Source organism: Linepithema humile, chromosome 5 (genome assembly GCF_040581485.1).
Source record: "Linepithema humile isolate Giens D197 chromosome 5, Lhum_UNIL_v1.0, whole genome shotgun sequence".
In the NCBI taxonomy this organism is placed as follows: domain Eukaryota; kingdom Metazoa; phylum Arthropoda; class Insecta; order Hymenoptera; family Formicidae; genus Linepithema; species Linepithema humile.
The window spans coordinates 10791709-10805870 of NC_090132.1; the positions used below are offsets into that span (position 1 = coordinate 10791709).

The 14162-nt window shown below is 36.5% G+C and overlaps 1 protein-coding gene across 1 annotated transcript; it reads left to right on the top strand.

Annotated features, from left to right (window-relative positions):
- Positions 1-12981: 12981 nt before the first annotated feature.
- Positions 12982-13797, top strand: LOC137000026 (uncharacterized). Its single transcript, XM_067355524.1, has one exon. It carries the CDS (start codon positions 12982-12984, stop codon positions 13795-13797), a length of 816 nt encoding a protein of 271 aa, XP_067211625.1.
- Positions 13798-14162: the final 365 nt, after the last annotated feature.

The window sequence follows — 14162 nt, forward strand, 5'->3', positions numbered from 1 at the left end:
CTACACCAATCAAAGAAGCAGATTTAATACTTGGTACGCGTACTAAACAATCGGTGTAAACTAAGCCTTAGTATTTGGCACGCGTACTAAACAATCGGTGTAAACTAAGTCATAGATGACAAATGAATACATATATGACTACTGTGAACCTTAAAAGAGTGGAAATGAATAAAAATTGTGAAAAAAACATAAAGCAGCATTGCCGAGAGATGTCTGCATTTATCGCAACAACAAAGATTTTGATTGGCTAGCAATAATTATTTGTTTCGTAAAGCACGAACTAAAAACATTGTGAGGAATTCTATTTTTTCAAAATTAATTCAAATAATTTTTAATTATAATTAAAAAATTTCTATAAAAGGACCCCGCACAAACACAAGATCTATAGAGAGAAGGTTACCTCATGCGCAAAGAGGGACGAGCGGCAAGAGGGGCAAATGCAGAGAGGAGCGAGCGGCAAGAAAGGCAAATGCAGAGAGGAGCGAGCGGCAAGAGGGGCAATGATGATCTCATCGGCAAACAGAAGCTATCTCAGACAGCTACTGTTTGTCAATGAGATCATCATGCTCTCTCCTTCCTTCATCGCCCCTCGCCATCAAGCGGTTTCTAGCTCCCCCCTTACTTCATCGTCCCTCAACCGGTTTTACTGAGGTAACCTTCTCTCTATAGATCTTGAGCCGCCGATAGCTCTGACTCAGGAACGTTTTATATTAGAAATAGGCTGGGTTGTTTAGGCATCTCTCAGGAAATCGTAACATTTTCTTCGCTATATAAATAATGTTTATTTTCATTAATAATTAAATATATATATGTAAGCTTGTAGGTTATCAAGCTTGGCCTTGTCGCGGCTTGTCGACTCGCGCGTGAGAGGCAGTATGTAACAAGACTCCGAGCTGAGAGTATCGATGATATCGTACGGAGACAGATAAAGGTTTGCCATCGGCAATTGTATTGATTTGTAGGGCACTCAATTTATGGAACTCCAATGGAGCGAGGGTTCGGTTTAAGAATCGACACGCATGATGCAGTAAACAACTGTAATAGTAATAATATGTACACATTAACAAAGACCAGAAACATTACAGTGAGCGAGTGAACCAAAACTAACCTGAATCAATACAATTGCCGATGGCAAACCTTTATCTGTCTCCGTACGATATCATCAATACTCTCAGCTCGGAGTCTTGTTACATACACATATTAATCAATACAATGGAGAATAAAGCAAAGTTTTATTTTGTCTCGGAGGCTGGTGCAGATGCGAAAAGTTCTGTAGTAAAAGTTAAAAGAATTCAGCTGCTTGGCCAAGAGAAAAGTTTTTTGTTTCCAGCAGATAAGCAAACTAGTGCTCAACATAAACAGCTTTTTGAAAATCCAATTGTGAAAAATGTCGTTAAAAGTTTAAAGGTACGCAATAAATTTCGCAATGTTGTGCTGACACTATCTAAGGAACTTGAGAATATTTATCGGGACACAGAAGGCAATGTTGTGTTGCACGACGAATATTTGAAAGAGATTACCACAGAGCAAGAGTCGAATGTAAACAGTGAATCAGCAGGAACATTTGAAAGAAAAACAAGCTCCCTGATAAAGGACATAGTGATTGAAAAATTCAACGGTGAAAGTATAAATGCGACGGTCTGGATTAATTTATTTGTGCAGGAGTGTGACAGAGTGGGGATTGCCCAAAACAAATACGCTGAAGTATTAAGATTGTTTTTAGAGAAATCTGCACTAGATTGGTATAATGTATTTGTCATGCAGAACTCTGTGCTAAATTGGGAGGCAATAACGCCTTTATTGATACCTTCTCTGCACAGTCTTGGACAGATATAACGTATGCGTATAACTTTAAGTTCTATAATGGCTCGCTATTAGAATATGCGTTAAAGAAAAGAAGATTATTGTTAGAAGCGGATGATAGCTTGTCTATAAACACACAAATCAACATGATTGTTATTAGCTTACCAAATTTTATCCAAAATAAGATAGATAGAAAATCTATTATAAATATAGAAAACTTAATGGCAAAATTGAAACAATTTGGAAAGATTAATGAATCGAAAAATGATAATGTAAACAAGAGAATTCTAAACGAAAAAAGACCATGTAGCATTTGTAATAGGTTAGGTTTCAAAAATAGATTTCATTTAGAAAGCGCATGCCGTAATAAAGAGAGACAAACTAAAAACTTAAAAAACGAAAATATCAAGGTTACAAATAATAATAAAATACAAGAAGTAGTAGCAAGCCATGAGGAGACAAAAAACGAATAGTCCTCCCACTTATTAAAATTAAGATTTTTGCAAATGGTTGCCCAGCAATTGGTCTTTATGACTCCGGATCCAATGTCTCTCTAGTTAGTAGTACATTTTTGAACGATAAAAGAAATACCAAACAAATAATAAGTGGAAGAGATACCATTAAAGGTGTAGCGGGAACGGCGAAAACGGAAGGGATTATAACAATACGTATTAAAATTTGTAATGTAGAAGAGGATTTTCAGTTTTTCATAGTTAAGGAAGACATTGATTGTGAATTTCTATTAGGATTAGACTCAATAAAAAAATTCAAACTCTGCCAGGATGAAAATTTAACCATATCACAGAAACAAATAAAAGGAAAAAAAAAATTTTTAGATAAGCAAAATAACACTAATGAAATAAGTACTAATAAAATAGAGAATATTATAAAAAATAACGAGATAATCTTCGCCAAATCAAAGTTTGATATAGGATCAGTAAAGGATTATAAAGCCACAGTGAAACTGACAGAAAATAAATATGTTTCAAAGAAACCCTATAGATGCTCGTTTCAAGATAAATTAGAAATCGAGAAACAAGTAGAAGATTTATTAAATACAGGTCTAATAGAGGAGTCAAGCAGTCCTTATGCAGCTCCCGTAACCATGGTTCTCAAAAAAGAAGAAGGAAAAAGATCACGCTTGTGTATTGATTTTAAAGAGCTCAACAAAATAGTAGTGCCAGAAAGTCAGCCCTTTCCAAGGATAGATGATCTTACCATACGCGCCAGAAATTGTAAGTTTTTCTCAAAATTGGATGTGAATTCGGCGTTCTGGTCGATTCCGGTGCGTGCAAAGGATAGATATAAGTTGGCTTTCGTGACACATCACGGACACTGGCAGTGGAGATGTTTACCCTTTGGGTTGAGATCTGCTCCTGCTATTTTTCAAAGAGTTTTAGCAGGAGTGATAAGAAAAAACAAGTTAGATGTTTTCACAGTAAATTATATAGACGATATATTGGTGTTCTCTAAGACTTACGAAGAGCATGTATATCATGTAGAGCAAGTGCTGCAAGCACTACATAAACAAGGTTTTAAATTGAATAAAAATAAATGTAAGTTCGCCCAAGAAAAGATAACATATTTGGGACACGAAATTGGAAGCAATATGATTAAACCAATAAATGATAATTTAGTGGCCATTAAGAAGTTTCCCACACCCAAAACAAAAACACAAGTCAGACAATTTTTAGGAAAGATTAATTTTTATCTGGAGTTTATACCAAATCATGTCATCTTACTGGATCCTCTGAGAAATCTGTTAAGAAAGAAAGTACCCTTCGATTGGACCGAAGAGTGTAGGAATAGTTTTAATTCGACAAAAGAATATTTGTGTACAGCTCCCGCTTTGGCAATTTTTGATCCAGAGGCCCCAATATTTATTTTCACTGATGCAAGCATTGAAGGAGTTGGAGCAATATTAAAGCAGCCACAGGAAGATAATTCCCTGAAGCCGGTGTTTTTCTTTTCCAGAAAGTTGACAGACGCTCAGAAAAAGAAGAAAGCCATTTTTATAGAATGCCTAGCAATAAAAGAAGCCATTTTATATTGGCAATTTCAACTGTTGGGAAAAAAGTTCTTTGTATTTACGGACCACAGACCACTGGAAAATCTCAATATAAAAAAAAGTAATAATATGGAACTAGTGCAGATTTTGAATTATATTTCGCAGTTTGATTATGAAATTGTATATAATCCAGGGAAAGACAATATAGAAGCTGATTGTTTGTCGAGAAATCCGGTTTTGGTATCACACGAAGACACAGATAACGATTCTGTGATCAAAATCTCAAATTTATTGAGATTGAATGATATCAAAGAAAACCAGAAATTGTTAAAAATCGATGATAAATGCATTATTAAAGATGATATAATTTACAAAACTTTAAATAACAAAGAGAAAATATGGACCACTGAAGAATTTGGAAAGTCTCTTATCACCGACGTACATGTACACCAGGGACATATAGGCACAAAACAGTTAATTCTAACTTTCGGCCAAAAATTTTATTTTAAAAATATATATAAACATATAAGATTGACCTGCAGATCGTGCGAAACTTGCATTAAAAATAAATCAAGAATAGGTTGCTTTAAAGCACCTCTGTCTCAACTCGGTCCAGCAAAGGAACCCCTCGAAATAGTGTCTATTGACACAATAGGAGGTTTCAAAGGCAATAAAAGTACAAAAAAATACTTACATTTGGCGGTGGATCATTTTACAAGATTTGCGTACTTAATAACTTCAAAGACTCAAGTGGCAAGAGACTTCATAAATCTAATTAAGAAAGTAGAAAAAGATGGAGGTATTAAATTGGTTTTATCAGATCAATATCCTGGTATAAATTCGGCGCAGTTTAAGCAATACTTAAATAAACAGAAAGTAGCACTGGTTTTTACAGCAGTGGATTGTTCGTTTTCCAATGGACTAAACGAAAGGACAAATCAGACCTTGGTAAACAGAATACGATGTAAAATCCATGAGAATAAAGATAAATCATGGCCCCAGATAGCAGAGGAATGTATAAAAGATTACAACAACACAATCCACAGTTCGACCGGATTCACCCCTAATTATTTACTGACAGGACTAAACCATTCATTTTTACCCGATGAGGTAAACGATAATAATTTGACAAATTTGGCAAACAATAGGAAAATAGCTTTTAAAAATTCAAAAGAAATTCACAATCGGAATAAGGAATATTACGATAAGAACGTAAAACAGATAGATTATAAAGTAGGAAATTTAGTTTATGTACAAAGCGTTAATAAATTGAACAAAAATAAAATAGATCCAATTAGAGCAGGTCCGTTTAAAATTAAAGAGAAAATTTCTAATGTAATGTTTTTGTTAGATAGTAGATTTAGAAAAAAGGAGTCAAATATTTTCCATGCTAGTAAGCTTGTTCCTCAATCCGAAGGAGTGTACCCCCGGTCTTAAAAAGGGGGGGATGTAAGCTTGTAGGTTATCAAGCTTGGCCTTGTCGCGGCTCAGTGATGCGATATTTCCCACAGCGGTCCCGGCTCCGCTGCCTCACACAACCTTACAAAAGCGCTACGTCACGTATCCGTGTGAGCTCGGCCGTTCAACCAATGGAAGAGAGCGAACGCTCCCTTCCACCGAGCCGACACAACAGACGATAAATGCATGCTACTTGCATGTTAAAAGCAAGCGTTTCTGATTCAGAAAAGAAATTCTGAGGCGAGTGGCTAGAATATTAGAGATCACCTGTTCGAAACCTGCTTCGTGCAACTTTTTTTTCTTTTTTCCACATTTGTTTCTAACATAGTAAATTATTAGATAATATTTTTTTGCCCAAAAAAATAATATTTTCTATTTATTATTAATATTCGCATATATTAAACTAACAATTTTAGAAATAATACAGATCTGCTATTGTTAATAGAAAAATGAAGTTATTTTACAATGTTGCAACAAAGTGCTAATTTAACATATGCGAATATTTTTAATAAAGATAAAATAATTTTTTTTAGCCAAAAACATTATCTAATAATTTACTTAAAATAAATATCGAAAAAGGAAAAAAAGTTACAAAATCACAGTTTTCAAACACGAGATTTTTAATATTCTTGCCATTCGCCTTACTCGTTTAGCCATGCTTGTTATTTTACATTTATCAACATAAAAGATTACACGCCTGCAAAGCTTTTAATTATTTATTTTAAACTACTGCATATTAGCAAGAGTTACTGCAGTAACTACATATACATGTACTGTGGAGATTAGTGGAGGAACACAGTAGCATATTAAAACTGCAGTCAAATAGATGTAGATTGGTAATTTTATTAATACTATTAATAAGTAGTGGTCTTCCGCACCACCTTTGAGGTTCCACTTATGGCGCGTTCGATTTTTTTTTAAGTGGATCGTCGCCTGGAGCCCTATTGTACCACTTTTTTTTACACCTGTTATTTACAGGTTAAAAATAATTAAAAAATAATTTACAGTAGTTGACACTGTATTTTTGTATCTATATACTTACTGTACTTTGTATACTCACTGTACTTGTACTTTTGCGCGTTGCGCGTATATTGGCGAGTTGGGAAAATTACTTACTTTATAATTTTTTATAAATACAAACTATATTTTGTATTTATTATGCCTGCAATGCTATCAAGAGTAATGAGAAATACAAGGTGTCCCATTTTAAACAATCCACTCAAATATCTCAGAAACACCGAGTTAAATAATAAAATTTTTTAAATAAAAGTTGTAGGATTTGGAGAGGGAAAAAATATAGGGATATTTGTTTGACCTTGGATGGAAGCGCTTCTGAGATTTGAAGGTCATTTTTATTTTTTTAAATGGAACCACTTTAATTTTTTTATATAAATCGATTTCTCATAATATTTGTCGTAAAAAGTTATAAAACTAGGATGGCCAAAAATTGAATGGTTTACAAGATATTTTATACTTTAATTTGACATAATTTTACATAAACTATAAAATATCTCGTTAAATATTCATTTTTCAATTATCTTACTTCAACACTTTTATGCACAAAATAATGAGAGGAATCAATTGGTGTAAAAAAAACATTTTTTTATGTAGTGCTTGCAGCACTTGCTCTACATGATATACATGCTCTTCGTAAGTCTTAGAGAACACCAATATATCGTCTATATAATTTACTGTGAAAACATCTAACTTGTTTTTTCTTATCATTCCTGCTAAAACTCTTTGAAAAATAGCAGGAGCAGATCTCAACCCAAAGGGTAAACATCTCCACTGCCAGTGTCCGTGATGTGTCACGAAAGCCAACTTATATCTATCCTTTGCACGCACCGGAATCGACCAGAACGCCGAATTCACATCCAATTTTGAGAAAAACTTACAATTTCTGGCGCGTATGGTAAGATCATCTATCCTTGGAAAGGGCTGACTTTCTGGCACTACTATTTTGTTGAGCTCTTTAAAATCAATACACAAGCGTGATCTTTTTCCTTCTTCTTTTTTGAGAACCATGGTTACGGGAGCTGCATAAGGACTGCTTGACTCCTCTATTAGACCTGTATTTATTAAATCTTCTACTTGTTTCTCGATTTCTAATTTATCTTGAAACGAGCATCTATAGGGTTTCTTTGAAACATATTTATTTTCTGTCAGTTTCACTGTGGCTTCATAATCCTTTACTGATCCTATATCAAACTTTGATTTGGCGAAGATTATCTCGTTATTTTTTATAATATTCTCTATTTTATTAGTACTTATTTCATTAGTGTTATTTTGCTTATCTAAAAATTTTTTTTTTCCTTTTATTTGTTTCTGTGATATGGTTAAATTTTCATCCTGGCAGAGTTTGAATTTTTTTATTGAGTCTAATCCTAATAGAAATTCACAATCAATGCCTTCCTTAACTATGAAAAACTGAAAATCCTCTTCTACATTACAAATTTTAATACGTATTGTTATTGTTGCGACATTAAATATCAGTTGCGATAAAAACACGCGTGGGCCCACGAAAAAGGTTTCGCCGACTTCAGTCGGCATGCGACAAAGGCTTCGCCGACCTAAGACAACAAACAACCAACATGTCCGGCGTTAGCCGATAACCGCGTCACATAAGATTATGACCATTTAGATTGGTTACTTAAAATGTATTTCTTTTGATTGGTTCCCTTCTACCACCGCAAGATGCTATATAAGCAGCGAGATTAATTCACGAAGCTCAGATTTATATAATAGCGCGACTTTATAACAAGCCGAGATACATACGAGGCCGAATCCTCTGAAACCTACAGTATTATTTGTACGAAATATAACATAATCACAAATAAACATAGATACGAAATTAATACATTGAGTGAAATTCTTTGTATAAAAATCACGACACGACATGGTGCTTCCTGTGAGGTAGAGAGACTGACAAGCAGCAGTTTCTTCGACCACTGACGACCAACAGTTTCCTCGACCATTGGACGATCGGGAGACTGACAAGCAGCAGTTTCCTCGACCACTGGACGATCGGGAGATTGACGAACAACAGTTTCCTCGACCATTGGACGATCGGGAGACTGACAAGCAGCAGTTTCCTCGACCATTGGACGATCGGGAGACTGACAAGCAGCAGTTTCCTCGACCACTGGACGATCGGGAGATTGACGAACAACAGTTCCTCGACCATTGGACGATCGGGAAGCTGACGAGCAGCAGTTTCCTCGACCACTGAACGAACGACAACAGAAAGCGAAGCTGAAGGACAGACTATACGACGAAATATAAAGGCTAACGGCAAGTACATTCAACGTATTTATTTGGTTGTCGATCAAGCGATTTCTTTCATCCCTTATCATTTAAAAAAAAAGGGGGGCATACAATGGACGATAAAGCAAAACTTTTGATACAGAAACGAACATCTTTAAAGGCACAAATAACTAATTTATCGAAGTTATTACAAAAGGGTCGATATGATAAATCCGCGCTAAAATTACGCATGATACGTGTTACTGAACTTTATCACGCTTACGAAGAATACAATGACGAACTTATATTACTAGATCCGAGTGATAGCCATACTGATGAATTCGCGCACATACAAGAAAAATACTATTCGCTCGCTGGCAAAATCGAAGAACTAACAAGTTCTAATACATCTAACGCGGTCGCTGGTACATCTAACGCGATCGCCGGTCCATCCAACGCGATCGCTGGTTCATCTAATGACACAATTCAACATAACAACGCGAATGCCATCGTCGTAACGAGACCGCGAATAAAATTACCAGAAGCTTCTTTACCTAATTTCGATGGTCGATACGAGAACTGGCTATCATTCAAAAATACCTTTCTCGCAATGATAGATATCCGCACAGATTTATCTGATATAGAAAAACTGCAATATTTACAATCAGCATTAACGGGCGAAGCCGCTAATAAAATAAAAATTCTATCAATTATAGGCTCGAATTACGCCAAGGCGTGGGAACTTTTGAAACGTGCATATGAAGTCAAACGAATCTTAATTTCACGACATTTATCGTCACTATTAAATCTACCTACTTTAGAAAGGGAAACGACAGACGGTCTGTCAAGACTCGCCGACGATGCACAGCAACACGTCGCGTCGCTGGCTGCGTTAGGAATTAACGTCGGATCTGAAATACTCGTAAACTTATTAGAGAGTAAATTACCAAGGAACACCGCAGAAAAATGGGAAGAGTCGCTTAGCCGAGACGAATTTCCAAAAGTCGACGAGTTGTACGAATATCTATATAAAACCGCAATTCGAGTTTCGAAACGTAGTCGAACAGAAACTTTCAAACGGGAAGATAACAAGGAATTGCCTTTGGCAAAAAGGAGGCGAACGTCTAATAAAACATTTATAGTTAACGCGGCTAACAATTGCGTAGTTTGCAAGGTTAATCAACATCAGTTATTTAAGTACGATAAATTCAAAAAAATGAGTGTACCCGAACGCATCGAGGTCATAAAAAACGCGAAGCTCTGTTTCAACTGTATGCGTTCCCATAGAGGCGTTCCCTGTGTTTACACTACTTGTACCATATGTCAAAGACGGCATAACACTCTCTTACATCTTGATAGACATACAGTCACAACAACAAAAACCGACGCTACTGAAAAGAAAACTGAAAAATCCACCAGACTAGCAGAGTTATCGAACGATAATACAATCTGTCTCGCTACGATCTCACCCGCGTTTATACCTCAATTAATGACGACCGCCACGGTATTTGTACGGAATCGCGAATGCCATTTAGTAAAATGTCGAGCATTATTAGACACATGCGCTACAGCTAACTTTATTTCTGAACGATTAGTGAGAGAATTAGGACTTTGTGTTACTTCATGCGCCTTACCGATCGGCACAATTAATTCTATGAATACAATATCAAAAGGTGTTGTTCAAATTACCATTCAATCATTGCACAATAAATTCAGTAAAAATTTAACAGCTCTATCGATTCCAACAATATCAGATTTCGTTCCGTCCGAAATATTCCCGCGAGATTCCGTCAAAAATACCATCTAATATCAAATTAGCCGATCCAGAGTTCCACGTACCGCGTTCGGTCGATCTATTGATCGGTGCTGGAGCAACATTATCATTATTTTCAATAGGTCAAATAAATCTATCTCATAAAGGCCATGATTTGTATTTACAAAAAACACGGCTTGGTTGGGTCGTAGCAGGCGGAAGCGCGTCATCGGTTCATAAAAAAATCAACATATGCTCGTTGACTAATTTAGAACAACAAATCACTAAATTTTGGACAATCGAGGAAATAACAACAGATAAAACTAGATCCGCAGACGAACTTGATTGTGAAACACATTTCATAAAAAACGTTACTCGAAACAACAATGGACGTTATGTAGTCCAACTGCCATTCCGCGAAGGAAACAATCGGCTCGGTGAATCGCGCTCTATCGCTCTCAAACGATTACATTCTCTCGAACGAAAACTCAAATCTGACCCGGAATTGAAAACAGCCTATTCACAAATCATACAAGAATACATAGATCTAGATCACATGTCTCTGATAAACGACCCACACGACAACGGATTTTACATGCCGCATCACGCAGTAATAAAAGCCGCAAGCAACACCACCAAAGTCCGCGTAGTATTCGACGCGTCAGCAAAAACAAATAATGGTACATCATTAAATGACATATTATTGGTAGGACCCACGATACAAGACAATCTATTCGTGCATTTACTCAGATTCCGCACCTATAAATACGTTCTTACAGCGGACATCGAGAAAATGTATCGGCAGATACTACTACATGAGAACGATCAAATATATCAGCGTATACTTTGGCGTCAAGGAGATCAAATTAAAACCTTTCAGCTTAAAACTCTCACTTTCGGCGTATCATCATCCCCGTATCTCGCCATACGTACAATTCATAAATTAGCAGACGACGAATGCAAAAAATATCCCATTGCCTCTAAAGTTTTCAAAACGCATTTATATGTAGACGATTTGTTAACGGGTACAAACACAATTAGTGAAGCTCGTAGATTAAAAAACGAAATAATAACAATACTTTCACGAGGCGGATTCAACATTCGACAATGGGCTTCAAATGAAAGACAGATTATTAACGATTTAGAATCTAAAAATGTAAATGCAAATATCGCACTTGACAAAGACAATCCATTGAAAACACTAGGCGTTACATGGCGCGCGCGTAACGATGTATTATCTTATTCAGTCCATCCGATTAATCATACCGAAAGAATCACGAAGCGGATCGTTCTTTCCGAAATTGCGAAGATTTTCGATCCTTTGGGTATCTTAGGGCCGGTCATATTATATGCTAAAAAATTAATGCAAGAATTATGGCAATGCAAACTCGATTGGGATGAATCAATTCCCGCGAACATACATACTAAATGGAACGAATTCACAACACAATTAAATTTGATTAATGAATTATCTGTCGACCGTTCAATATTAATTTCTAAACACATCGATGTACAAATTCATGGCTTTTGTGACGCGAGCAACGTAGGTTACGGCGCATGCATCTACATTCGTTCAAGCGACTTACATAACAATATACTTTGTAGCCTTTTATGCGCTAAATCTCGAGTTGCACCATTGAAAAACATGACGATACCTCGTCTCGAATTATGCGGCGCGCTTCTATTAGCTAAACTATATCATGAAACACGAGAGGCTATAAATCTCTCATTTAGCAAAGTAATATTATGGAGCGATTCGAATATTGTTTTGCACTGGATAAAAACTTCACCTCATCTTTTAAAACCATACGTGTCACATCGCGTTGCTCAAATCCAAAATCTCACCGATTCTCAAATTTGGCGATACGTTACATCCAGGGATAACCCAGCCGACGCGCTTTCAAGGGGACAATTGCCAAGCGCTTTTTTAAACAATCGATCATGGCTTTCGAGACCATCATGGTTAACAAAAAAAGAATGCGAATGGACCACCGATATTATCGAGTTGAACGAAATACCAGAACTTAGGAAAAATACATGTTTAATAACAGAACCTAACGCATATCTTATTTTACGAAAATACTCATCATATTCAAAGTTATTGCGAATTATAGCATTATGCATGCGTTTTCGACTAGATAATACTTATCGAGGGCAATTATGTATAAAAGAAATAGACGAAACCGAAAAAAGAATAATGAAAATCATTCAAGCTTCTTGTTTTGCGCAAGAATTGAAAGAGCTCACGGACAAACAAACGATAAAAAAGAATAACACTGCCGCACTAAATCCATTTATTGATAACGACGGTTTAATTCGAGTAGGCGGACGTCTCAAAAATTCAGACTTAACTTTCTCACAAAAACATCCTATTCTACTTCCCAGTCGTCATTTTTTGACGGATCTTATTATTAGAGAAATACATGAAAAATATTATCACGCAGGTATTCAAACAACTTTATATACAATGAGGCAGAAATTTTGGTTAATTGACGGACGAAATCAAGTGTGCAAGATTATACGATCTTGCATACGTTGCTTTCGATTTAAGGCCGACACGGTCAATTATAAAATGGCCGATTTACCTAACGCCCGAGTGCGTAATACATTTCCCTTTGCTAACACAGGAATAGACTTTTACGGGCCGTTTTTTATTAAAGAGAAAAAACATCAAAACCGAAATCGAATTAAAATATACGTGTGCGTGTTCATATGTATGGCTATAAAGGCGGTGCATTTAGAAGTAGTCAGCGATCTGACTAGCGACGGATTCCTCGCAGCCTTGAAACGCTTCATTTCAAGGCGAGGTATCCCGGCACACATTTATTCCGATAACGGAACGAACTTTATAGGAGCAAATAATCATTTGAAGGAGCTATATGCTCTTTTCAATTCCGATGAACACAAAAATCGAATCAGTTTATTTTCACTCGAACACCGCATTACTTGGCATTTCATCCCTCCGATTGCGCCTCATCACGGCGGTCTGTGGGAATCCACAGTAAAACTATTTAAACATCATTTTAAACGCGTCATTGGAGAATTACTATTTACATTTGAAGAATTAAACACGTTTACCATAGAAGTTGAAGGAATATTAAATTCCAGACCGATATCATCTATTTCATCCGACCCTAACGATCCTTTAGTATTAACACCCGCACACTGCTTGATCGGCAGACCAATGAATAACATGCCTGAGTCGGATTTCACGTCTGTCCCAGCCAATCGTCTTTCTACATGGGAACATATAACTAAAGTACGACAAGATTTCTGGTCTCGATGGAGCCTGGAATATCTCAACGAGATGCAAATTCGTCGCAAATGGATAAAAGACGGAGACAAAATCGACATCGGTATGATCGTGCTTGTCAAGGAGAAGGGCCTTCCGTGCATGCAATGGGCTTTGGGCACGGTCACAGAAATCCATCCCGGTACAGACGGCGTCGTGCGCACTGTTACTATCAAGACGTTAACGGGAGAGTTAAAGCGATCAGTGAAGTGCATATGTCCACTTCCAATTGAAAAATAATATTGTAAACATTATTGTCAATGTAAACGAGTAAAACACGCATGTAATTGATCGGTACCCTCTCAAGGGGGGAGCATGTTGCGACATTAAATATCAGTTGCGATAAAAACACGCGTGGGCCCACGAAAAAGGTTTCGCCGACTTCAGTCGGCATGCGACAAAGGCTTCGCCGACCTAAGACAACAAACAACCAACATGTCCGGCGTTAGCCGATAACCGCGTCACATAAGATTATGACCATTTAGATTGGTTACTTAAAATGTATTTCTTTTGATTGGTTCCCTTCTACCACCGCAAGATGCTATATAAGCAGCGAGATTAATTCACGAAGCTCAGATCTATATAATAGCGCGACTTTATAACAA